The following is a 27,816-nucleotide window of genomic DNA, read 5'->3' as shown; positions in this document are numbered from 1 at the left end:
TTATCAGGGTGTTGCTCTAGACAGGAACATGTGTGCTTTAATCCATACTGGAGTTTAGCAATATATGACTCACCAGAGTCACCACCAAAGACCGCTCCCAGGTTAAATGACCACCCTTGTAAGTCTATACTATAAAGAGTGGTAAAAAACAAACAAAACATGCCAATACCTTTTGTAAAGATATTAATAGAAACCTGAGCCACTATAGGACATCTTCACTCCCCAGTCCTCGCCTGCTAGAAATACACGATGTCTGTCCACTCAGGATTCACCCTCGCTGTCCTGGGAGTTTTACTCATCATGGTGGGGATCACAGAGGGTGAGTTATTCCTTTTCATAGATTACCTTACAGATTCTAACTATAATGTATGCTCATAGTCAAGCACCTGTATACTATATAACAATTGCTTACCAATATAGCAATGCTTGTTACTTTTTGGATTAACCTGAAATCATTTAGATGAATGGATAATAGAAAATAACACTAGCACTGGGGTTAGAGATCAGAACAAGAGACGTAAATAATGTGCAGGGCCTCAGGTAGCCATGACTTGACTCCTATATGTCGTTCTCTCTAACCAAAAGCCTTAGACCGCTTTCACACGACAGTACTTTGGTCAGAGTTTTGCATCAGAATTTGAAAGCCAAAACCAGGAGTGGGTCCAAAACATTTACAGAAAATGTACAAACATTTACAGTATAATACAATACAATTCAAAAGTTTTGAAAACCCCATTCACATGTATCAGATAAATTCCACACGGAAAGTAGAGCTTGCTGTGGATTTTCAAATCCACAGTATGCTCATTCTGTTGCAGAATTGCTGCGAATCTTCTCAGTGGATTTCCCTCTTTGCAATATATACAATGAAATTCACTGTAAAACCTGGTACAAAATGTGCATGTAACACAATTATCCACCGCGTCTGCACCCGTCCTTTCGGTTCCACTCCCGGTTTTGGCTGTTAAAGGGGTTTTCCTGGGACACTAAGTTTTTCAGGGTGGGCAGCGCACGAGCACTGAGGAATAAGATAAACGCGAAGCAAATGGGGCGGGCATTGAGGTGTAAGTAAAGAATTGAATGGGGCGGGCATTGAAGAGGCGGTGGACCAACAGGATGCCTCAAACCCGGGACTTCCGACGTATACCCGGGTTTGAGGCATCATATTGGACAACAGCCTCCTCAATGCCCGCCCTGTTCATTCTTTGCTTATGCTTCAATGCCAGCACCATTTTCTTTGGGTTCATGTTATTCCTCAGTGCCCACGAGCTGCCCGCCCCGATGGCATCTACAGTGATGATGGGGATTACATATATTCAGGGATAATGGGCTGTCACATTGAGTTCGTGGACCCACTGGGCCGTACCGCCTTGGCGTTATGGCAGCTGGCCAACAGGGTGCAGGTAACAATCTATAGTTCGTATAGGGTACCTGTGGCAGCTCGGACAGTAGCAAGGTAAGCTCGACTGGGACTAGGCAGCAGACAGACGTCAGGCAGACATCAGGCGTGGTGTAGCAGGACAGCCGTGGTATGCAGCACGGCACTTGACCAGAATAGCACGGGATACAGGATACAGGTATGGGAAACACTGGGAACTGGAAGACACTAGGAGACCATTTGCATAGACAAACTTTGGGTACGACAATGATGCTCAGGCATGGGAGGAAGGGGCTGGGCCCTTCTTATAGCCCAGGGTGCTCTGGGAGCAATCATCTCAATCTCCCACCTGCGTGCGCTTTGGCTTCTTAAGTCTGGACTGAGCTCGAGAGCGCACCCTTGAGGTCACTGTGGAACAGGACGGCCGTAAGTTCAGCCATCTCTAGAGAGAAGGGCGTCGACTGGATGGAAGGAGTTCGTGGTCAGCGACCACGAACGTTACATGGGGGTTATAAAATAAAATTAATAATTGTCGTGGCAGGTGGGATCACACAATTTGATCAGAATGTGCGCTAAGAACCTCTCTATTGTAAGTAGATTTAGCAGTAATGCATATTTATTTATATTTAGTGGCTTAGGTGGCATTAGTGTTCGCAGTGTATTGTCGCCACTTTCTTGTGTGCTGTATAAATTTGCAGTCACAGGCGTTCTTGCACCTGTATACATGTTTTGTTTCATTTTGTTTGACTGTCCTGTTCAAACTTTTGTTTTGTTTATGTGATTCATATATGTGGGGTTATTTACTGCCTCCATTTTTGATCTTGCACTCCTCCCATTCTGCCCTGGGTGATTTTAATTAGTTTAAGGCTGGTTCCTACCATCCCCAAGTATATGTAGGCTTAGACCCAGTTCTGGGTGTATGTCCAGCGTAGGTTCCCACCTCATAGAGGTCGCCTTGTCGTGGCAGGTGGGCTCATCCAATTTGATCAAAATGTGCGCTAAGAACCTCCCTATTGTAAGTAGATTTAGCAGTATAGCATATTTATTTATATTTAGTGGCTCAGATGACATTAGTGTTTGCAGTGTGCTGGTTATAAAATACATGGATGTTGGGGTTTACATATGGTATCTAGAGTGATGATGGGGATTACATATATACAGGGATGATGGAGATTACATTAGCTAGCTGAGGTGTGGTCACGTGACTCTGTGACCGCACCTCAGATAAAGCCGGTGGGTGGGATAAAAAACTAAAGGGGAGTGGAGAACTAGTGCGGAGGGCAAATTGACGAAAAGAAGGGGAGGAATAATTAGTAAAGAACAGCCCTGTGTCGTTACGTAGGTCAGTGAGGTATCGATACAAGTCTGTGTGTAATCTAACTCTCGTGCACGAGCCTGTGTCGAAAGAAAAAAAGACACAGATGAAAAGCAGAACTTCCGGCTGGGCAGAGGTAGGGAGAATAGGAAGAAATGAGTTCAGATTTAATACAGCATGTATATTAGGAACTTTATTCAATATTTACATATAGTATTAGTTCAAAAGTGTTGTGTCCCTGGAAAACCCCTTTAAATACTGAAGCAAAATACTAACCAAAATACTGCCGTCTGAAAGTTGTTTGGTTCAGCTAATATAAATCATATGATATTCTGGTTTTAGTGTAATATTAACAGCTTCCATTAATTATGTATACATCAATAACTAGTCTTTATAGGAGCCGAGCACAGTGAGGGTATGTTCACATGGCTTATTTTCAGCCGTAAACGCCCCGAAAAATAGCTAAAAATACGGAGGCTGAATGCCTCCAAACATCTGCCCATTGATTTCAATGGGAAAAATGGTGGTTCATTCCAACGCGGCGTTTTTTTACATGGCCGTTTTTGGAGGAGCTGTTTTTCATTGGGTCAATAGAAAAACAGCTAAAAAAAACACAGCACAAAACGCATGATGCATAAAAAAGGGCTGAAAATCAGAGGCTGGTTTCCCTTGAAAACAGCTCCGTATTTTACAGCCGTTTTTTGTTTGCCGTGTGAACATACCCTACGGCCTGAAAAATGGCTGAAAATAGGCTGTGTGAACATACCCTAACTGTAATCCCACATGATAGCTACACAATAGGTACTACGCTTTCATTTTAATCCATTTAGACTACATCGCCTTCTTTACTTTTTATTTTTGATCAATTTAACTTCCTTCACTTTTCAGCTTATTAAGTACAGACATAATATAATTAATCATTTAAAAGAATTATGGAAACTAGATGATAAATTATGACCTGAAATACTACCATATGCCATCTATTATACACTTATTCTTTTCTTTTCAAGCTGCTTCTGTCCGCTCTTCATGCCCCCCTGGTTGGTTCTTCTACAGATCGCACTGCTATGGTGTCAGCAAGAACCCAGCATCATGGGCTGATGCAGAGGTATATAAAATAATGTTGTCTGCTGCAAATTTCTATTTTTTAAAAATGTATTTATTTCCATCCAATGTGAAATGGTCCAGAGGATGGAAGCATGAAAGTCTGTGATATAAAATTGAAATAAACGTAAGTTTCATTTAAGCCTCATTTACACCGATCAGTTATAACAGTAACCTCTTTGCACCATGCACTATACATTTATGGCACAGGACCTATTCCTGCACCTTCAACTGTGGGAAGATGGTTGTGTTTGACAGCGGGTCTCCTGCAGCAATGCTCGAGAATGGAGATAACTTTGATTTTAGACAAGTAACCCTTAAAAGCCATGGTCAATACCGACCATAGAATTTAAGTGATGAAAACAAGTTATGTTTCCCCATGGCTGACCCCTGCATCACAATGGCGGGGCCAACTGTTAAATATGGCAGCCAGGGGCCTAAGAGGCCCCCATAGTTACCATATGTAGATGCCTGTAAGGCCATGCTTTAGGCATGGCATAATAGGTGCCTGTCAGTTTTTTAATGACAGGCAAAAATGCATTAGAATAGATAGGTGTTACAATGCATTATTTAGTAAAGGTAAAAATATTAAGTTTAATAAAGTTGTTTAAAAAAAAAATAAAATACTAAGAAAATAAAGAATAAACAAATTTTTTTTCCATTAAATTTGTATTTATTGAATAAAAGTGATTAACCCCTTCAGGACTGAGCCTGTTTTGGTCTTCAGGACGAAGCCGATTTTTCAAATCTGACATGTGATAATAACTCCGGAATGCTTTTGCCTATCCAAGTGATTCTGAGAATGTTTTCTCGTGACATATTGTACTTTATGTTAGGGAAAAAATTTGGTCGATAAATTCAATATTTATTTGTAAAAAACACCAAGATTTGAAGAAAATGTGCAAAAATTAGCATTTTTCTAAATTTAAATGTATCTGCTTGTAAAACAGATAGTAATACCACACAAAATAGTCACTAGTTAACATTTCCCATATGTCTACTTTAGTTTGGCATCGTTTTTTTGAACATTCTTTTATTTTTCTAGGACGTTACAAGAACTTTAGCAGTGATTTCTCTTATTTTCAAGAAAATTTCAAAAGGCGATTTTTACAAGGACCAGTTCAGGTCTGAAGTGGCTTTGAGGGCCTTATATATTAGAAAGTTCCCATAAATCACCCCATTTTGAAAACGGCACCCCTCAAAGTATTCAAAACAGCATTCAGAAAGTGTTTTAACCCTTTAGGCGTTTCACAGGAATTAAAGCAAAGTAGAGGTGAAAGTTACAAATTTCATTTTTTTTTTTACAAAATTCATTTGTAATACATTTTTTTCTATACCACAGAAGGTTTTACCCGAGAAATGTAACTTATTATTTATTGCCCAGATTCTGCAGTTTTTAGAAATGTCCCACATGTGGCCCTAGTGCGCTAATTTACTGAAATACAGGCCTCAGAAGCAAAGGAGCACCTAGTGGATTTTGGGGCCTCCTTTTTTTTAGCATATATTTTAGGTACCATGTCAGGTTTGAAGAGGTCTTGTGGGGCCAAAACAATAAAGACCCCCCAAAAGTGACCTCATTTTGGAAACTACACCCCTCAGGGAATTTATCTAGGGGTATAGTTAGCATTTTGAACCCACAGTTTTTTTGCTAAATTTATTTGAATTAGTATGTGAAGATGAAAATCTACTTTTTTTCTGAAAAAACATAGAAATTTGTAATTTTTTCAAGGAATACCAGAGAAAAAACACCCCAACATATGTAAAGCAATTTCTCCCGATTATAGCAATACCCCATATGTGGTAATAAACTGCTGTTTTGACCCACAGCAGGACTCAGAAGGGAAGGAGCAGCATTTGGATTTTGAAATTCTGATTTTGCTGGAATAGTTTTCAGTGCCGTGTCGCGTTTGAAATGCACTGGACGGAACAAAATAGTGGAAACCATTGGAAAGTGACCCCATTTTGGAAACTACACTCATCAAGGAATTTTTCTAGTGGTAAAGTTAGCATTTTGACCCCACAGTTGTTTTGCTGAATTCATTGGAATTATTCTGTAAAGGTAAAAATCTACTTTTTTTCTGAAAAAAGGTAGCCATTTTTAATTTTTACAAGGAATAAAGGAGAAAAAGCACCCCAACATTTGTAAAACAATTTCTTCCGATTACGGAAATATGCCATATGTGGTAATAAACCGCTGTTTTGACCCACAGCAGGGCTTAGAAGGGAAGGAGCGCTATTTGTCTTCTGGAGCTCAAATTTAGCTGAAATGGTTTTTGGGTGCCATGTCGCATTTGCAAAGCCCCTGAGAGACCAAAACAGTGGAAACCCCCCAAAAGTGGAAATTACACCACTTAAAGAATCTATCTAGGGATATAGTGGGCATTTAGACCCCACAAGTCTTTTGCAGGATTTATTAGAATTAAGCCGTGAAAATGAATATCAACATTTCTTCCACTAAAATGTTGCATTTTTTCAATTTCACAAAGGATAAAGGGGGAAAAAGCTGCCCAACATTTGTAAAGCAATTTCTCCCGAGTACGGCAATACCCCACGTGTGGTCATAAATGGTTTTTCATTAGAAAGTAATTAACCCTTTCTGGACTGATCCATTTTTTTCTTTTCCTTTTTAGTTTTTTCCTCCCCGCGTTCCAAGAGCCACAACTTTTTTATTTTTCAGTCAATAGAGCGGTATGAGGGCTTATTTATTGAGGGACGAGAGGTCGTTTTTATTGGTACAATTTTATGGTACATACAACTTTTTGAGCACTTTTTATTACATTTTTAGGTAGAGCCAAGTTGACCAAAAAACAGTGATTTTGCCGTTTTAAATTCTTTATTTTTCACGTGAGACGCTCCATACATCACCCCCCACACTACGACATGCTATGTCGTCGTGCGCGAAGGGGTTAATGTGCAGTGGATGGTGCAGAGTGAAAATTACAATTTTCCACTCATATGCCATTTTAGTGCACTACATGTTATGCCCAGTTTGTGCCACTGAAGACAAATACCTCATAAAATATTAACCGGGTTCTCCCGGGTATGGCGATGCCATATCTATGGACGTAAACTGGTGTTTGGGCACGCTGCAGGGCTCAGAAGGGAGGGAGCGGCATTTGGCTTTTGGGGCGCAGATGTAGCTTGGTAGTTGTTCTGTTTGGGGTTTTACTGGTGTTTCGGTTTATAATGTGGCGGCATATGTAATCTGTGCGGGGTACATCAGGTTATAATAAGAGGGTATAATAATGGGGTAAATAAATAATAATCCGCAGATATGTGGCCAGTGTCGCACTGATAAATGGTGCCCAATCTTATCCGCTTTTGGAACACTCTGCACATTTTGCATCGCCATATTCTGAGAGGCAGAACTGTTTTATTTTTTCTCCACAGGAGCTGGGTGAGGGCTTATTCTTTGCGGGACAATCTGTAGTTTTCATTGGTACTATTTTTGGGTACCAGAAATTTTTTTGATCACGTTTTATTCCATTTTTTGGCAAGCAAGGTGACCAAAAACCATCAATTCTGACAATGTTTTTTATTCCTTTTTTTTATGGCGTTCATCCTGGGCTATAAATTACCATTATATTTTATACTGCGGGTCGGTACGATTATGGCGATACCATATGTATATAATTTTTTTATGTTTTGCAGCGTTTGTGCAATAAAATCACTTATTTATAAAATAAATTATTTTTTGTGTCACCATATTCTCAGAGCGCTAACTTTTTTATTCTTCAGTCAAAAACGCGGTGTAAGGGCTTGTTTTTTGCGGGACGGGTTGTAGTTTGTATTGGTACCATTTTGGCGTACATGCGACTTCTTGATCACTTTTTATTGTATATTTTGGGAGGGTTGGTAACCAAAAAATTGTGATTCGGGCACTGTTTTTCGTTTATTTTTCTCGAGGTGTTCACCGTGAGGGAAAAATAATATTACAGTTTTATAGTTGGGGTCGTTACGAACGCGGTGATACCAAATATGTGTACTTTTTTTAACGTATTAATTTTTTTCCTATAATAAAAGACTTACTATAGGAAAAAAAGCAGTTCTTGTTTATGTCACTTATAACTTTTATTTTTGCACTTTTTAAAAACATTTTTATTATCTTTTTTTTACTTTTTTTACTTGTCCCACTAGGGGACACTTAGACTTGCAGCTCTGATCGCTGCTAGAACACATTACACTACACACGTAGTGTAATGTGTTCTAACTGTCATTGTGACGTAACTGTCACACTGACAGGAGCTCCTCCGAGGCTTCCGTACATGGCAACCCGGAGGTCATTGTCTGGCCTCTGGTTGCCGTGAGAAGGATAGCCAGCCCCCGCAAATACATTTGGGGGGGCTGCCGATCCGCTGTAAACCTCTTCAATGTGGTGATCGCAATCGACCACCGCATCGAAGGGGTTAATTGCCGATTTCAGCGGCGACAGGCCGCTGATCGGCAACGGGGAGAGCAGGGCAGACACCCTGCACAGTTAACCACCGCTGCGGTGTAGCGCCGTGCGGCGGTTAACTGCCAAAGCACTGACGTTACTGCACGTCAAGGTGCGCGAAGTTACTGCACACATTGACGTGCATTAACGTCAAGGTGCGGGAAGGGGTTAAACATAAAAAAAAATATCCATATTTGGTACCCCTGTAACGACCTGCAATTAACACATTATTTATACAGTAAGATAAATTACATAAAAACACAAAAAACAATGGCGGAATATTTTTTTCTTATTATTAACCCCTCAAAAATGTAGGAAAGATAAGATACTCCAAAATAGTTCTGTTAAATAATACATCTCGTTCTTCAAAAAAAATATGTGTATGTTAAAACCACTGACGGGTATAGTGAATAACGTTGATTTTCTCATTACAATGGTGCCTATCAAGGGGTGGGATATATTAGGCAGCAAGTGAATAGTCAGTTCTTGAAGTTGATGTGTTGGAAGCGAGAAAAATGGACAAGCATAAGGATCTGAGCGGCTTTGACAAGGGCAATTGTGATGGCTAGACGACTGGGTCAGAGCAGCTGCAAAATGGCAGGTCTTGTGTGGTGTTCCCGGTATAGTACTGGTTAGTACCAGCGACAGGGCCATGGGTAATAATCACGTCAGAACACACAGAGCATGGCAGCTTACTGCATTTGAGTCTGCATAGCGCTGACCAATCAGAGTGCCCTTGCTGACCCCTATGCACCAACAAAAGCGCCCACAATGGGCACGTGAGCATCAGAACTGGACCATGGAGCAACGGAACAAGGTAAATCACGTTTACATCATGTGAACGGCTGGGTGCGTGTGCGTTGCCTACCTAAGGACAAAATGTCTCAAAAATGCACTATGGGAACAAGGCAAGCCAGCAAAGGAAGTCCTGGCATTCGTGTGGATATTACTTTGACATGTACTACCTACTTAAACATTGTTGCAGACCAAGTACACCACATGGCAATGGTATTCATTAATAACAGGATAAGGTGTCCTGCCCCACTGCAAATATTTTTCAGGGATCGATTGAGGGACATAACAAAGATTTCAAGTTGTTTACTTGTCCTCCAAATTCCACAGATCTCAATGCATTCCAGCATCTGTGATGTGCTGGAAAAACAAGTCTAATCCATGGAGAACCACCTTCCCCTCACAATTTATGGGACTTAAAGGATCTGCTGCTAACATCTTGGTGCCAGAAACGACATGACAAAGTCATAGGTCTCGTGGAGTCAATGTCTCGATGGGTCAGTGCTGTTTTGGTGGCACAAAGAGGACCTGCACAATATTAGGCAGGTGGTTTTCATTTTATAGGTAAACTGTGCATATGAGATATGGTATGTATTGAATATACCATTCAAATTGAGACAAAAAAAATAGGCATATACAGGGTCAGATTGGCTCACCAGAGAACCAGAAAATCCTTTGGTGGGCACCTGGCTCTGAAACAATAATAGGCCCCAAAGGTCCGTCAGAAATCCTCATTTGGACTTGACTTTACATGCAATCATTTGTCATTTTATGTGGGTTGATTCCCGTATAACATATTAGACCTTATTGATATCATGTCCTGTGCAGGACCAGCTTTAGGGGAGGGCAAACTAGGCAGGACGCAGATACAATTGAATACTATAGGCTTGCACGTTATGCCTGCAGCCTATAAGACGCTGGGACAGAGTCCCTACTGTCACGGTGCAGGGTGTGGACCCACTGGGCTGTACCACGTAGCGGGATAGCAGCTGGCCAACTAGGTACAAAACAATGTCTATAGTCCAGAAAGGGTACCTGAGGCAATGTAGACAGTAGCGTTGACACAACTTGACTTTCACAGTAGATGGCACAGTAGATGCAGCGGAAGACTAGACTTGACTTTCACTGTAGATGGCACAGTCGATGCAGCGGAAGACACGACTTGACTTTCACTGTAGATGGCACAGAGGCACGGTAGCATGGGATACAGGCAGCAGGAACGGGTAACACTGGGAACTGGAAAACACTGGGAGACCATTTGCAAGACAAACTTTAGGCATACAACAACGCTCAGGCAAGGATCAAGTGGGCAGAGCCCTTTTTATAGTCCAGAAGTATTCTGGGCTAATTACTGATTAATAATAACTGGACGCGTACTGGCCCTTTAAGGCCGTGCACGAGCGAGCGCCCTACGGGAGACAGTCCCAGAACCCGGAAGTGAGTGCGGGCGTCTCCCTGGAGGGAGATGTCACCGAGAACACAGACGTCCATGGCCGGGGCCGTCAGAGGGCAAGTCTGAACGACGGCCCTCGGCCATAGACGTTACACCTATGCAGTCCGGCGTGATGAGTCACTGCATCATGCTGGCCTACGCAAGGGTCCCATCTGGAGGCTGTGGAGCGCTCCGTCCGCCATGGGAATGGGGCTAGGTAAGTACATTTTCTTTATTTTTTGGGGGGGCTGTGTATCTAAAACAGGGGGGGGGGTTACTGTGTGGCACATTACAGGGGGAGGGGAGTGTGGCACTATCTACTAGGGGGCTGTGTGTCACTATACTGGGTGAGGGCTGTGTGTCACTATACATGGGGAGGATTGTGTGGCACTATACACGGGGAGGGCTGTGTGGCATCTACAAGCGGGATGGCCGTGGCACTATCTACAAGGGGGGCTGTGGCATTATCTACAAGGTGGGCTGTGTGTATGGCGCTATCTACAGGGGGCTGTGCGTAGGGCCGGCCTTAGGGGTGTGCAAGCGCACAGTGGGCTGCCCCCTCTCAGCATGTAGGGGGCGCCACTGGGCTCTGCCTCTACTCTCTGCTCTTAGTTACACACATGGAGTAAATAAGAGCCGCGGAACCTAAGAAGAGGAGGAAGCTCCGCCCACAGCCCGTTCTGCACGAAGCCTGTGATCCTGTCAGCAAGGAGAGATGGTGTCTGTGTGTATACAGTATGTGTGTCTGTCTGTGTATATAGTATGCGTCTCTGTGTTTGTATGTGTATATGTTACAGTGTGTGTATGTCTCTGCATGTGTTTAGGTCTCTTAGTAAAAGTGTGTGTTTAATATTAAAGTAGAACAGGTAAAACGATTATATCTGTGCTGCCCCCTATATATCCTGATGCCCCTTATATAACCTGCTGCCTACTATATACCCTGCTGCCCCCTATATATCCTGCTGCCCCTTATATAGTCTGATGCCTCCTATATACCCTGCTGCCCCTTATATACCCTGCTGCCCATATATATATATATATATATATATATATATATATATACACATATGCCTCTGTGTGTGTTTGTATGTGTCTGTGGGTATAGTTGTCATCTACCACATTATCTGTACTCAGAGTTATCACTGTGTTATCAGCGGTGTTACATAGGACTGCAGGTAACATTTACGGCATTATCTGTATTCAGAGAGTTATCACTGTGTGTTATATGTGGTGTTACATAGTACTGCAGGTAACATCTACAACATTATTTGTACTCAGAGAGTTGTCACTGTGTTATCAGCGGTGTTACATAGGACTGCAGGTAACACTACTACATTATCTGTACTCAGAGAGTTATCACTGCAGTCCTATGTAACACCATAGATAACACACAGATAACATCCACTACATTATCTGTACTCAGAGAGTTATCACTGTGTTATCTGTGGTATTACATAGGACTGCAGGTAACGTCTACTACATTATCTGTACTCAGTTATTACTGTGTGTTATCTGTGGTGTTACATAGGGCTGCACGTGAAATCTATGACATTATCTGTACTGGATATATATGGGTCTGTTTGTGAATGTGTCTTTGTGCTTGTGTATATGTGCCTTTTATGTATTTGTATATGTTCCTGTCTGTGTATTTATCTGCCGGTGTGAGTATATTTGTCTGCACGTCTATATATTTACCTATATGTATATATTCCAGATGTGTGTATGTATATTTGCATGTATGTGTAAATATATGTCTTTATGTATGTACAGTATATATGTTCCAGTATGTGCGTGTCTATATATATGGTTAATTTTTGGTTTGTGGAGGGGCAGAAATAGAGAGTCCCGCACAACCGAAGGCCGGCTCTTATAATATATATTATTAAATATTATTATTATAATGTATGGGGCAGCTATTGGGGCATTATACTGTATGGGGGTGCTAAAGAGCCATTATACTGTGTGGGGGGCACTAAAGGGGCATTAGACTATATGGGGGCAATATACTATGTGAGGGCACTTAGGTGGCATTATACTGTGTTGGGGCACTTAAAAGGGCATTATACTGTGTGGGGGCACTATAAAGGGCATTATACTGTGGGGGCATTATACTTTTTTTATAGGGAATTTTTTTATGATGAGGTGGGGCATCGACAGAAAATTTTGCACGGGGCACCATCTATCCTAAGGCTGGCCCTGATTGCAAGTTTGTTTATGTATGTACAGTATATATGTTCCAGTATGTGCATGTCTATATATGTGGTTAATTTTTGGTTTGTGTAGGGGCGGAAATAGAGAGTCCCGCACAGGGCGCCATCCAACCTAAGGCCGGCCCTGGCTGTGTGTGTGGCGCTATCTACAGGGGGCTGTGTGTGTCACTATCTGTAGGGGGCACAAAGGGGGCATTATTACTGTGTGGGGGCACAAAGGGGGCATGGATACTGAGGGGGCACTTTTAGTGTGTCGAGCACTGAGGGATCAATATTACCATCTGGGGGACCGTGGACTACGAGCAGGGCCGGCCTTTTGGGTGTGCCATCAAGCAGCGCGCATCACTCGAGCAGGTGGAAGGGGGTGCTGCGCTGGCTCCCTTCTGATTGTGTTTCTGAAGCACCTGGGTCCAGCAACTCTGCAGCTGCTTCTCCGCCCGGGCGCTCCTTCTCTGCTCTCGGCATAACTACCGCTGTAGCAGCGGGGGGCTGTATGGCACAATCTACAGGGGGCACTATCTACAGGGGGACACTATCTACAAGGGGGCTGTGTGTGGCACCCAGGGGGGGACATTATACTGTGGGGGAGCGACTAAGGGGGCATTATACTGTGTGGGGGCCACTAAAGGGACATTATACTGTGTAGAGGCACAACAGGGGCATTATACTGTGTGGGCACACTTAGAGGACAAAATACTGTGTCCTTAAAGGAGTTATAATATGCATGATTAAATATTATTATTATAATGTATGGGGCAGCTATTATACTGTATGGGGCTGCTAAAGAGCCATTATACTGTGTGGGGGGCACTAAAGGGGCATTAGACTTTATGAGGGCATTATACTGTGTTGGGGCACTTAAGGGGCATAATACTGTGTGGGGCATTATACTTTTTTATAGGGCATTTTTTTATGATGAGGTGGGGCACCAAAAGAAAATTTTGCACGGGGCGCCATCTATCCTAAGGCTGGCCCTGATTGCAAGTTTGTTTAGAAGATGGGGTATAGTTGGGGAGGATGCTGGAAAAGCGAGAAACCGATATGTCTGTGTGCCAAATTTTGCAGAAACGAGTCGTGGCAGGAATAAGTCGTCACAGTGGTCTGTGTCGGATGGAGGAAAAAAAGGGAAAGTGAATGACTCTAATTAGAGAAAACATCACCTGTGAGTTACTGGACATAAATGTGCTGTAATCACTTATATCGTCTGAAGTGATCCTGTGTATAACTGGCATCTACCACTATGTGATCACCATTTGGTGGTAATATTGGTCTTTGTATAGTGGTTTTTATTCAGTAACAGTATGGGGGCATTATTCCGTCACTATTTGCAGTGGCGGATTAAGTAGACCATAGGCCCTGGGCTGTTACCCAAACTTGGGCCCATCTTCTCCACCACCACCCTGTATAACTATTGCTAACACCATCTTTTTGCGCAAGCATTAACAAATGGGTGTTACGATTCCCCTTTCACAGGGCTGTGTCCCTACATACTGACAGTATCACACTGGGTAGGGACACATCCTCCTGACAAGGGGATTGGTAACACCAATTTGTCTATCAGTCCTGGACTGCACAAAGACTTTATGTGGAATACAAGGATTTCCTATAATAAACATGTCAGGAGAGGGGACAGATTCTCTACAAATCCAGTGACTCACAGGTGACGACGTCTCAGATGCTAGTAGTTTTTTTTCCTCTTTTCTTCTCCATCCAGTCCAGAGCTCATGACGACTTCTCCCGGCCATGACCCATTTCTGCAGACCCTAAATATATCACCATGCACTGCTCCCCTGAATATAATTGTGTCACAAACTGTAAAGTAAAGCACCACATACACAGTGCCCCCTGTAGATGGCGCCAACCCCCCATGTAGATAGCACCACACACACACACCCCCCTGTAGATAGCGCCACACACAGCCCCCCTAAAAATAGCGCCACCCCTTGTAGATAGCGCCACACACACACACCTCTGTAGATAGCGCCACACACACACACACACACACACACCTGCAGATAGCACCAGACACAGCCCCCTATAGATAGCATCACACAGCCCCCTATAGATAGAATCACACAGCCCCCTATAGATAGCATCACACAGCCCCCTATAGATAGAGCCACACAGCACTCCCCCCTTGTATATCGTGCCACACAGCGCTCCCTTCCTTTTATATAGTGCCACACTGCATTCCTCCTCCTTGTATATAGTGCTACACAGCAGTCCTGGGATGACATTTTATCCCAATGACTGCTGCAGTCTGAGATTGGCTGCAGCCCTCACATGGGGTGAAACGTCATACCAGGAGGCCGACCCGGACGAAGAAACGGAATTCTGGGCAAGTATAAGATTATTATTTTTTCTAAATTGCGTTTTTACATAACATCTGCTATCTGTTGCTGGTTTTACTTTCCCATTGAATTAAATAGGGAAAACCCGAAACAAATAAGCAGCATTTACGCAAATACAATTGCACATTAAAAAAACGCACCGCAGATCAATTTCTGAGCTTTTTTTTTCCACTTATCATTTACGCAGCGTGTGGATGAGAATTGTTCACATCTAATCTACTCTGCTGCTACTATATTAGGGCTTGTCCACACGTAATGTAATTGCTGCGTATTTTCCGCCCGGAAAATACACAGAATACAGTAGTAGCAAAGTGAGTGAGATTTAACAAATCTCATCCAGACGCTGCGTAAAATTTCCGACCAGAAATTTTGTCCTGCGGTGCGTATTTTTCGTGCCGCAGCATGTCAATTCCTGCTGAGGATAGTGGACTTAATTGAGATATATACATACATACATACATACATACATACGCATACTATATATATATATATATACATACATACACACACACCAAAACTATTTATACATACATACACACGCACTATATATACATACGCACACACTATATATACATAAATACATGCATACATACACACACTATATATCCATACATTCATACATACACACACATACTATATATACACACACACACACTATATATACACGTACGTACACACTGTATATACATACATACACACACATGTACACATCACAGACACACATGAATATGCACAATATACACATATAAAGTACACATCGTAAAACACACACTTACCTTTTATGTAGGATATTTGTGAAGGGCGTTCAGCAGGTTGATGGGGTGTGAGCCTTCACTCAGCATTTCTCCTGCTCACAGCCAGACACAGAGCCCCCCGACAGACTCCTCTCCCCCTCCCTCACGTCCCTCACGCCACGTCCCGACTGGTAACAGCAGCAGCAGGAACAGAAGGAGGAGAGGTGTGTAGAGCAGGGAAGGGGGGCTGGAGGGGGAGCTTCTAAAGCAGCACACAGAGTTTTAAGATCGCAGCACAGACCATGGCTGCTAATAGCTGGGAGTCGGACAGAAGCCCCCCTGTATATGATGCCACACAGCCTCCTGGTATATGCCATACACCTCCCCGTATATACCACACAGCCTCCCTGTATATGCGACACAGACCCCCTGTATATGATGCCACACACCTCCCTGTATATGATGCCACACAGACCCACTGTACATGCCACACAGCCTCACTTTAGATGCCACACAGCCTCATTCTAGATGCCACACAGCCTCACTGTAGATGCCACAGCCCCCCTGTAGATGCCACATGGCCCCCCTGTGGATGCCACATGGTCCCCCTATGGATGCCACACAGCCTCACTTTAGATGCCTCATAGCCTCATTGTAGATGCCACACAGCCCCCTGTAGATGCCACAGCCCCCCTGTAGATGCCACAGCCCCCCCTGTAGATGCCACACAGCCCCCCCTGTGGATGCCACACAGCTCCCCCTGTGGATGCCACAACCCCCTGTAGATGCCACAGCCCCCCTGTAGATGCCACACAGCCCCCCTGTAGATGCCACACAGCCCCCCTGTAGATGCCACACAGCCCCCCTGTAGATGCCACACAGCCCCATGTAGATGCCACACAGTCCCCCTGTGGATGCCACACAGCCTCACTTTAGATGCTACACAGCCTCACTGTAGATGCCACAGCCCCCCTGTAGATGCCACACAGCCCCCCTGTAGATGCCACACAGCCCCCCTGCAGATGCCACACAGCCCCCCTGTAGATGCCACAGCCACCCTGTAGATGCCACAGCCACCCTGTAGATGCCCCACAGTCCCCCTGTGGATGCCACACAGCCCTCCTGTATATGATGCCACACAGCCCGACATGAATGCCCTACGTACTCACTGATGCAGTGCTGTCTTCTTCAGGTAAAGTCCCTCATCTTCACGGGATCTGCGGCAACGCGATGACACATACTCACCGATGCAGTGCCAACTTCTCCTGGTCTGGTGGCTAGTCTCGCGGGATCTGCGAAGGCAATGACATCATCATCATGCAGAACCTGCGAGACTAGCGACCAGACCAGGAGAAGTCGGCGCTGCATCGGTGAATCGGAGGGTGTGTGTCATCGAGCCGCCGATAGCCCGCAAGGGAACTAGTAGTTCCCTTGCAAATCCCCATGTCACAGATCCGTTTTTAACGGTTGTTACATGTATTGACAGCCATTAAAAACTGATCCATTAACTTCTATGGGGGCCGTCAGGCGGTTAAAACGGCCAAAAATACGACATGTCCTATTTTTTGACGAACATTATTCACAGGCCGTTAAAAAGACGGCCGTGTGAATACACCCATAGAACATCATTGTTCTGAAAATGGCAGTGTGACGGCCGTTAAAAGAACGGCCGTCACACGGCCGTTTATCACTGTCGTGTGAATAAGGCCTTAGTCATCCTCGCAGTGGGACTGTCAGGTAAGGAAGGGGTAAATAAGAAAGATGTCATACAGGGATTTTACAGAGGACAAAGAGTGGAGGTTATTAGAACGTTTCCAAATGTTCTTGGTAAACACCATTGAACTAAATAAGGTCATCGGAAAAGTGTCTACAGCCCCAGACCATAACAGTGAATTCGGATGGTAGGGGCAATCCAGAGTTTCTCAATTTCAGTCCATTTATTATATGCACGTAACGAGGCGCAACCAGGGATCCTACGCAAGTGAACAGCTAGATAGTATCTGACTGCCAGTCCACCCGATGAAATAGTAGAAAGTAGGACTGACCTTGGGATTCTATGGCGGTTGCCTGCCCAAATATAATTCAGTAAGGAATTACTGCAGACACCCTACCGAAGAAGGAAAGAGGGAGGTTGGAACATTTGGATAATAATCCATTAATTTCTTGGAAGAAGGGGGAACAATTTTTATTTGTATAAAGGTGTTATAGGATCAGGTAAGCTTAATACCTAAATATTTTATTGTGCCTTCTTTCCATGTATAATCAAAGGAGGATTTCAGGGTCGAGGTAAGCGACGGTGAGAGATTAATTGGTAGGGCTTCTGTCTTAGAATTGTTAATCTTATATCCTGAATAGTGGCTATATTCATTTAGGACCGAGTGAAGGTTAGGTAAAGAAAATTGTGGATTGCGTAGAGTCAGGAGGACATCATCAGCGAAAAGAGAGATTTCAAACATTCTATCCCATACCATAATACCTTTGGAAATCCGGATTATTCCTTATTCGGGAGGCCAATAGCTCTACACAGAGCACAAAAAGAAGGGAGGAGAGGGGGCAACCCTGTCAAGTGCCATTGTAGAGATTTAGGCGTTGGGAGACCGCGTGTGGTAGTTTAACTACCGCATTTGGAGATGAGTATAATGAGTGTATTGCAGTAAGAAAAGAGCCAGAAATGCCTATTTTTTCCAAAGTAGCAAAGAGAAAGGACCAATTCAGTCGGTCAAAGGCCTTTTCTGCGTCTAAACTAAGGAGTAAGCCTGGGGAATCAGTTTTAGTAAGAACATCCATCAAGTCAATCATACGTCTAGTGTTATCCCCCGCTTGTCTATGCATTACAAACCCAACTTGATCTTTGTGTATTAAACCAGGGAGAAGTGAGCCAAGTCTATTGGACAATATCTTGGTAAATATTTTGAGGTCAGCATTCAACAAAGATATGGGCCGATAGCTGGCACATTCAGATTGGTCTTTCCCAGGTTTAGGAATGACCGTAATAAAGGAATGAAGCATAGAATGGGGAATTAAGGCTCCTGACAGGAAAGAGTTAAAGAGATCTAACATGTGTGGGGTTAAAGATTCTTGAAAGACTTTATAATAAAGGTACGGAAACCCGTCAGGGCCCGGGGACTTACCATTAGGAAGTTCCTTTACAGTATCCTGCAGTTCTTCTATAGTAATAGGAGCGTTGAGCATGAGTGAGTCGGTGGAAGTAATAGTGAGAAGTGGGCATGTATTTAGATAGTCCGATAGACATTGGGTACGGATGGATGGGTCAGCGGGGAGTTGTGATGAGAGGGAGTATAACTTTGTGTAATATTGGAGGAATATATTAGCCTGCTGGTGTGGGTCATATAACATCTGACCCCGTGCATCCCTGAGTGCAGAAGGGGCAGACCGAGCTGATCTCTCTGGTAATTGGGCTGCATGTAACGTATGTGCCTTGTTTCCTCTTTCATAATATCGTTGTTTAGTATACGTTAGTAACTTTTCTACTTTGGCAATAGAGAGATCTTTCAACCTGCCCCTTATCTCAACAATATGTCGAAGGGTAGATGTGGAGAGGAAAAGGGACATTTTATTTTCCAATTTACATAAAGTGGTAGTCAGGGCTAGTATTTGTTGAGTAGTGTCTCGTTTGAGGTGAGAAGAAAGGGATATACATTGCCCTCTGAGGACTGCTTTGTGTGCTTCCCATATTGTGGATAATTCAGGGGTCGAATCTTTATTAAGAGTAAAATATGAGTTTTAAGGGATTCCCTATGGATTGGGGATTTAAGTAGACATTCGTTCATTCTCCAATGGCAGAGCCTGGTAGTCCGTAAATCAAAAGTCTAGAATGACCGGAGCGTGATCTGACTATGTAATAGGGCCAATGTCAAAATTGGAGGACGAACGAAGGCCGGGGAGATTTCCTAGAAAGAAATCTAGACGTGTATGCGTGGTGTGCGGATGTGAATAAACTGTATATTGTTTAGCCGTCAGGTTGGAGATTCGCCATAAATCATATAAGTTATATTTACGGATCAATCGACGAAGTGTCGATATATGTCTACGTAGTTCTAAAGGCGGGTATGGCGTATGGAGGGACTGTCTATCCAGGGTATCAGAGAGAGGAAGGTTAAAGTCACCTCCTATAACTAAAGTGGTAGATAGCAAGCGGGTAATTTTAGCCAAAACTCTCTCCAAGAAGGGAATTTATAACGTATTTAGGGCATATACATTGCATAAAGTGATCGGGGTACCCTTAAGAGTCCCCACGAGGATGACATACCTTCCCTGCTAGTCAGAAATCGATCTAGTGACCTGCAATAGGCAATCTCGAAATATTAAAATTGCTACTCCTGCCTTTTTCCTATTCTGAGTAGCTGCAAACGTGAAAAACCTGCTTTGTCATGATGCGTTTCTTGGAGAAAGGCAATATCCGGCTTCAGATTTTTCATTTCTCTGAGCACTAGGCGGCGCTTAACATTGGAATTTAGTCCCTTAACATTCAAAGAAACTATACGCGCCATGACAAATCTGTGAGTAGAGAACCATACATCAATGAGAGGCCCTGAGGGTAGACTGACCTGTACCTAGAGGGGGGAGCTGCGAAGATGTGCCGGACCAGTAGACTTGAAATCCCAATCCACAGAGAGAAGACATAGACATACAAAAAAAGACAATAGAGAAAACCATGTATCACGATCTGTGGGTATGTGGACCCACTGGGCCGTACCGCCGTAGCGGGATAGCAGCTGGCCAAACAGTGTACCAAGTCAATATTTATATAGTCCAAGCACAAGGGTATTTGTAGCAGTTCAGACAGTACAAACAGCTAGGCTCAGATGGGACCCGGGCAGCAGACACCAGGCGTGGTGTAACACAGCAGGTGTGACCGATGGCACAACATGACTCCAACTTTCTAAGACACAGGAACAACAGTAGCATGGGATACAGGAACACTGGGAACAGGATAACACTAAGGGATAATTTGCAAGACTAACACGGGTAAACACAACAACGCTCAGGCAATGAGAGAAAGGGCAGAGCCCTTTTTATAGTCCAGGGTGATCATGGGTTAATTGATGATTATTTTCATGTGCGAGCTGGTCCTTTAAGGCCGGGCACGAGCACCCTACGGGACACAGCATAACAGAGTGGAGGTGAGAGCTGGCGTCTCCTGGGAAGGAGATGCGGGCCAGTGCTCACAGATCCATGGCTGCGGCCGTCGGGGGTAAGTAATCCCGACGGTCCGTGGCCGTAGACGCTACACCATGTAAAGCAACATTTCGTTACCAAGCCGGTTATGTGACTATGAATGGGAATGATATCCCAGACGGAGACTAGCAACATAGAGAAATTCTTGTATTCAAATAACAACGAGAGCACAAGCTGCACCAGGTGCACTGGAAAAGCAGAGTGTCTTCACAACGGAGAAGAACCACTGGAAGCCAAAGCTGTTGGCAACGCGGTCATCCACCCCTGTAAAGGGGACATAGAGATCTTACACAACCCTCAATATCGGTCCTCCCCCACAACCTATATAAAGAAGTGGAAAACAATTAAATAAACATACAATGCGGTCGAGGCAATCGTTGATGATAGAAAGATTATTAGCCTAAGGGAACAAAGTTCTTATTGCTGAAATGGCGGCTTGTTCATCCGGTCAAATGTGGGACCCCATGAAGTGTTGGATTTCTTCTTTGGAGACACTTTTTGCCAGACAGGAGGGGGCGGAGTTGGTGGTGGAGTAAGTTCCCAATTGGGATGTTTCGGGACCAGAATGTCCAGTATATCACAGAAGGTTCAAATGTCCGATGATGTTCTGAGGACAGCGGAACGACCCGCTCATCTGGCCGTAAGACTGAACGGGAATCCCCATCGGTATAAAATATTGTTTACTCTCAGTGTAGATAGTAAAGGGCGCTATTGTCTACGCTTATGCAAGGTGATCCAGGAGAGATCAGCTAGCAGTTGGATGGTGGATCTGTCATATTGAATAGATCTTTGAATTCTGGCCTTAGCCATAATAGTTTCCTTAAGTCTATAGTCAGTGACACAGCAAATGATGTCCCTTGGTAGGGGAGAAGTGCGTTTGGGTCTCAGCGCTCTGTGTGCCCTGTCCGGTTTTATAGTTTGTTCAGCAGAGACTCCTAAAATGTTGTTAAATATGGTCGCCAGAACTCCTTTCAGATCCTTATGTGCAGCTTCCGGTACACCACGGACTCTAATATTATGACGTCAACCTCTATTGTCTAGGTCTTCAAGATGTTTGTGGTAATCAGAGATAGCATTATGTTGGGCCATAACTGTGGATTGTAGCTGGGAGACGTATTGGCGAGTGGAATCATGATCATCCTCCAGAGATTCTACTCTGTGGGAGATTTTCTGGATGACTTGTCGCACCGTGGCGATGGCTGCATTACAAGTAAGTTTTACCTCAGTTATGAGTGTTTTAAAGTCAACCCTGGTAGGAAGTTGTTTTAGGTATGATTGCAAGTCATTTAGTTTAGGAGTAGGACTCTCAGAGGCCGATGATGAGAGCCATGGCTGGGATTCTGGTGCATATCTGTGGGGACGTGGAGATTTAGAGGTGGAGGGATCCTCCAGCTCAGTTTCCTGCCATGACCACCTCGAGTCCCTAGAGCGTTTAGAAGAAAGAATATCACCTTTCTGGGTTCATGGAGTTTTAGGTGATAGTTGAAGGTCTACAAGATTTGTTGGCAAGTCACTGACCTGTGGGTCCCGCTGTGAAATAGGAAGTGGCAGCTGGAAATCGAGCGTCTCCGATTGAGGCCTCGTAGGATCAAAGGCTGTGTAAGAAGATGACTCAGGAGGCTGCTCTTGGAGCACCGCAGTATTGGCTTTTGCTGATTTAGACACTGCAGTCCCCGGAGGTCGATCTCCATCCTCAGACTCCAACGGGCACCAGGAGGATTGTGACACAGTGTCTTGTGGAGGCGCGGGTAATGGCGCATGGTCTGCCACCAAGTCTGAGTGCAGGAAGACATCCAAAGTCCCAGCAGCGGGTGTTCCAGAGGGTGCCAGTTTGCTGTCTGGCTTCTTAGCTGATTGTCTCACCATCGTGGGTATGATTTAGAAGGCTAAATAAGTTATGAACCACATAGTTAGGCTGAATGGTGGAGGAGCTCTGAACTGTCCGTCCTACTCCATCCTCTTCTGGGAACGCCCCCATAGATAATATTTACTGTGAGGGAGCGGGGACATATGCTTTGGGGCTTGCAACACTCCTGGACACGCTAAAAAAATCAGCGATGCAGTTCTCTGCACACCGCCTTCTGAATTGACTGCATTATTGATACAGTAATTCAGCATTTGGAGCCCCAACTTTGCCCAGGGCCACAATTTGTCTAAAACCGGCCCTGGTCCTGTGTGTGCAATGATAAAGTTTACAATGAAATTAAAAGTAGACATGCGCATGTTCTGTATTAATAGGGGGCCAGCCCAAGAAATCTCAGTACGACACTAGGCATATATGTCATGTGCTATCCATGCTACCTGTTGTACAATCATTTTACGTAACTGATCTCTATTACTCTATGGACAGGTTAGAAATATTTATGTGAATTTGGGAGATTTAAAAATCACATGAGCTAAGAAAATGTGTGTATCATAAATTTTAAGCAGGTTCCTGAAATGACTGAATGGTCACATGGATTTAGAATCTCAAAGAGCATCTCACGCAAACCCTTCATTGGTCTGTTTTTCTTTAACAAAGACTAGGGTCCTCATTTATCAAAACTGTCTAAGTTTAAAACTGTTCTTGTTGCCCATGGCAACCAATCACTGTGCAGCTTTCAGTTCTCCAGAGCAGATTAAGAAATCTGAGCTCTGAACTGCTAGTTGCATGTAGCAATATTTGCAAGCAACACTTCTGTTCTACATTGAGCAACATCACTAGGTCTCCATAGGAACTTGGTTGGGTCACCACAGGCAACGACACTTGTTGCTGGGTAGCCATCTGAACTTATTCAGACACTGTCTACAAACTTACTGCTTGCAAAAGTTAGGGTATGTGCACACACAAACTCAAAAACGTCTGAAAACACAGAGCTGTTTTCAAGGAAGAACAGCTCCTGATTTTCAGGCGTTTTTGAAGCTGAAAATGAATTTGGTGCTTCTTTTGAGGGTATGTTCACACACAAACGCAAAAACATCTGAAAATACGGAGCTGTTTTCAAGGAAAAACAGCTCCTGATTTTCAGACGTATTTTAAGGCACTCGTGATTTTCACTGCGTTTTTTACGGCCGTTTTTGGAGCTGTTTTCTATAGAGTCAATGAAAAATGGCTCCAAAAATGTCCCAAGAAGTGACCTGCACTTCCTTTTCGCGGCAGTTTTTTCATGCGGCCGTTTTTCAAAACAGCCGCGTAAAAAAACGGCCCGTTGAAACAGAACGCTGTTTTTCCCACTGAAATCAATGGGCAGATGTTTGGAAACGTTCTGCTTCAGATTTTTCAGCCGTTTTTTGACCACTTCCGACCAGAAAAACGTCTGAAAAGAGGCAGTGTGAACATACCCTGAGGCTTATATTCAGGCATCTTTTGAGGCGTTTTTCATAGTGTTCAATGGAAAATCAGCTCCAAAAAACACCTCAAGAAGTGAGATGCTACTTCTTTTTACGGAACGTCTTTTTACGCTCCGTTTTTTAAAACAGCGGCGTAAAAAGACGCCCTGTATGAACTGAATGCTGTTTTTCCCATTGATTTCAATGAGCAGATGTCTGTAGGCGTTCAGCTTCCGTTTTTTTAGGCGTTTCTCGAGGCGTAAACGCCACGAAATACGCCTGAAAACACTGCGTGTGAACATACCCTTATTCATTAAGGGGTATAGAGGACTCCTTATGAATACTTTTAATCTTTTATTATTTTACTAGATTTTTACCTTTAATTGATATTGTTAGTTAATTTCTACCTCATAGGTTTTCTTGCCTTCTACTGGATTAACAATACAGGATAAAATAATTTACTTATATTCTCTTTGGTTTTTTAGTATGAGTGTGGAAGTTATGGACATGGTGCCCACTTAGCCTCCATCATGGATGATTCTGAGGCAGCAATCATTGCAAGTCATGTGTCTGCTAGCCAGAATTCAGAAGGAGCGTGGATAGGTCTGCATGACCCTGACAAGGTTTGTAAAAATCATTTTGTTTAAAGCGTAACTATTATTTAAACTTTTTTTTTTCCAAAAATCAATAGTACGAGGACTCCTCTCCTTCTCCCCCTGCACTGATCACTAAACTCTCAATTCACTTCTAAAATTCGTATTTAGAAAGGCAGAGATGAGACAGATTTTCAGCTTCACTGAGAGATCAGGTTTCAGCTGCTGCCTATAGATGTCTATGAAGGGGGAGTAGGAAGCGGAAGCTGCTGCAGAGAGAGAAGCAGAGAAACACACAGACACTGCTGCATCTCCTAGTAAGTGTTCTACTACCTCACCCCAGAGCTGAATTTATAGCAACACATTAATTAGGTATAATGTCTCTAATGCATGCTCCTTCTGTGTGTGGGAGAGATAGGGGAGCAGAATCCCCTCTCTTCCATGTGCTGTGTATTGGACACAGCTGACAATTAGAGATGGAGCCTGCAGAGGGGAAACTGCTGAAAAATGACAAAAACAAGTTATATAATGGTCAGAATGGAAAGTGCACCTAAATCCAAATAAAAAAAACTTACATGTGCTCATAAATATTCATGTTCTCCTAAGCTGCACAGTATGTTACTTGGTAGAGCAGTATTTTAAGCTTCAAGGCTGCTCTTCCTTATGCGTTTCCTTCTGTACTTTCTTTGCTACTTAGTTTAGTACGTAGTAGAAGTTCTTGGGCCCCATGCACCCGGCCGTGCCCGTAATCACAGCCCGTGTACAATGTATGGGAGCATGGACCCGTAAAATGCAAAAGAATGGACATGTTCTAGAATTTTCTGAACATTTCTACGACACGGTCACCCATCCGTAGCGATACGGAAAGGTGTCCGCGGCCAATAGAACTGAATGGGTCCGTAATTGTGGACAGAATTATGGTCCACAATTACGGAGACTTTTTACGGGCGTGTGCATGGGGCCTTAGATTGTAAGCTCTTATGGGCAAGGACTTTTCTTAGTTTGTTAATTTGATTTGATTATTTATAATTTTGCTTTCCTAATTGTAAAGTACTGCGTAATATAATGGTGCTATATTAATAACGATTATGATTGTTATTATTATGGCAGAATGCATTTCTAAAGAGGGTAAAGCCTAGGAGTGCCTTGTGAAAGTGGAGGCACATATCCAAAATGAATTGGTTTTAAGAAGTAAATCCTTGTGGTAACCACATGTACGATGTACCTATCAGAAATGGTACAGGTTTTTTAACATCTAGTTGCCCATGTTTTCGTTTGCAGAATGGCCGCTGGAAATGGACGGATGGCTCCATGTTTAATTATCATGCCTGGAAAACCGGTGTTCCAGATAATACCAAAGGAAAAGAATTTTGCGTAGTGCTAGTCAGTGGATCAAGTGAGTGAATATTTAGATAAAAATGTACTTCACTTCCTTTCAAGGGGTTTTCTTGTGAATACAACACCTACTTAAGTAGAAGATGCCTGACTTCTTTAAATCCCAGGGATTGGCTGTTATCTGGGAATATATTTAAAATAATTGGCTGACCATGTAATACATGGACGGACCAGTTCGCTCTTTAGAATCTTTGGGGTCCCGAACCTGCACACCCCCCCCCCCTCTATGTTGTCCTTATTCCCCAATAAGGCATATAAAAAGGGTTTGACTGAGATCTATTAAAAACTGAATGCTATTTGCTATTGAAGCTGTTGTGTTCCAAAAGTCTGTGTGTAGAATGTATGGAGAGTCACTTGATTCTATGGACCTTATGGCCATGTAGTGTATATTTAACAAACAGCAAGACAATGTAGATGTATACAACAACATGAACAGTGTCCCATTTACACTTATACCAGTTACTATGATGTATTCAATGTGTTTATCATTTGTAACATTCCCCTCTCTTCTCTCTCTTTAGAATATAAAAAATGGAACGATGTTGCGTGTAAAGGACTCAAGAACTATGTCTGTAAATTCAAACCTTGATGTCGATGTACAATGTTTCCTTTCTCCATGTTATTCTAATAAAAATTTGAACATCATCATTTTTACTATGTGTGTAAATATGGTCTCTGTGCTATGAATATGCGCCTCGTGTTTCTTATTGCATTAAACATAGAAAAGATTATGCTTTTTGACACGTGTGATTAACAACCTAAGTAACTTAATGCCAATTTTTTTTTGCCACTTGATTATAGCTAAACTGTCCGTTTCATGGATTATCTAGTCTTCTAGTCCAGCAGCAATATGGTAAAATGTACATCCAACTTTGGCCCCTTTCACATCCCATTTGTGAGATCGGCTATCCCATACATCTTTTAGCTCAAAGGGAGGATCTCAAGACAAGAGAGAGGACACATTACCTAATATCTCTTCAGAGAACGCTACCCCTTGTGATAAGATCCCATCCTCTTTTACATAAATAAAAGAAGTATGCTATGGCGAATCTCCCGAATGTGATAGTGCAGCTATTCATGTTCCCCAACCAGTAGTTTTCGAGAAGATGTTTTATTTCTTACAATAAGCACAGTTCCTGTTATTTACTAATGGCATCGGGGATATCACAGGATTGTAGAAACTTGGTACCAAGGTCAGAATGTTACCTGGCATGTAGTTTTTTTTTTTGTTTTTTTTTACACAATCATATAACAATCACTTGGCACTACAATGAGTTAAAAAAAAAATTACCCATTTCTGGCAATGTCCCTTTAAATACCAAACCTTTTTTTTTCTGGCATCTGCTGCAGGGCACATCTGTGGCTGGCACACAATGTTATGGAAACCTCAGGAACTTATCTTCAGGAAATTAGAGTATAGCAAAAAACTTGCACCATATGGGGTTGCCTAAAATTTGCTTATTATAATCCTTATTATAATAATCCCGCAGGTTTACAAGGGAATTCAAATTCTAAGTGGTTATCCAGAAAATCCCTCTATATTCTAGCAGTCCCAGGACCTTCCACTTC

General features: G+C 43.2%; 1 protein-coding gene across 1 annotated transcript; it reads left to right on the top strand.

Moving 5' to 3' along the window:
• The first annotated feature begins 249 nt into the window (after positions 1-249).
• Positions 250-26,836, top strand: LOC142748008 (regenerating islet-derived protein 4-like). Its single transcript, XM_075855127.1, has 5 exons — positions 250-319; positions 3,704-3,801; positions 24,745-24,882; positions 26,134-26,248; positions 26,769-26,836. The coding sequence occupies exons 1-5, from the start codon at positions 250-252 to the stop codon at positions 26,834-26,836; spliced, it is 489 nt and encodes a 162-aa protein (XP_075711242.1).
• The last annotated feature ends 980 nt before the right edge of the window (positions 26,837-27,816 follow it).

This window comes from Rhinoderma darwinii, chromosome 3 (genome assembly GCF_050947455.1).
Source record: "Rhinoderma darwinii isolate aRhiDar2 chromosome 3, aRhiDar2.hap1, whole genome shotgun sequence".
NCBI classification, from domain to species: Eukaryota; Metazoa; Chordata; class Amphibia; order Anura; family Rhinodermatidae; genus Rhinoderma; species Rhinoderma darwinii.
The sequence above is the reverse complement of the archived record's forward strand: the minus strand, read 5'-3'. Positions and strand labels throughout refer to the sequence as shown.

Excerpts from the sequence above, each read along its gene's own strand:
- LOC142748008 (XM_075855127.1), top strand. The coding sequence starts at position 250 with ATGTCTGTCCACTCAGGATTCACCCTCGCTGTCCTGGGAGTTTTACTC. Across the intron at positions 3,802-24,744 it reads CATCATGGGCTGATGCAGAG|TATGAGTGTGGAAGTTATGG; the intron begins GTATATAAAATA and ends TTGGTTTTTTAG. Across the intron at positions 26,249-26,768 it reads AGTGCTAGTCAGTGGATCAA|AATATAAAAAATGGAACGAT; the intron begins GTGAGTGAATAT and ends CTCTCTCTTTAG.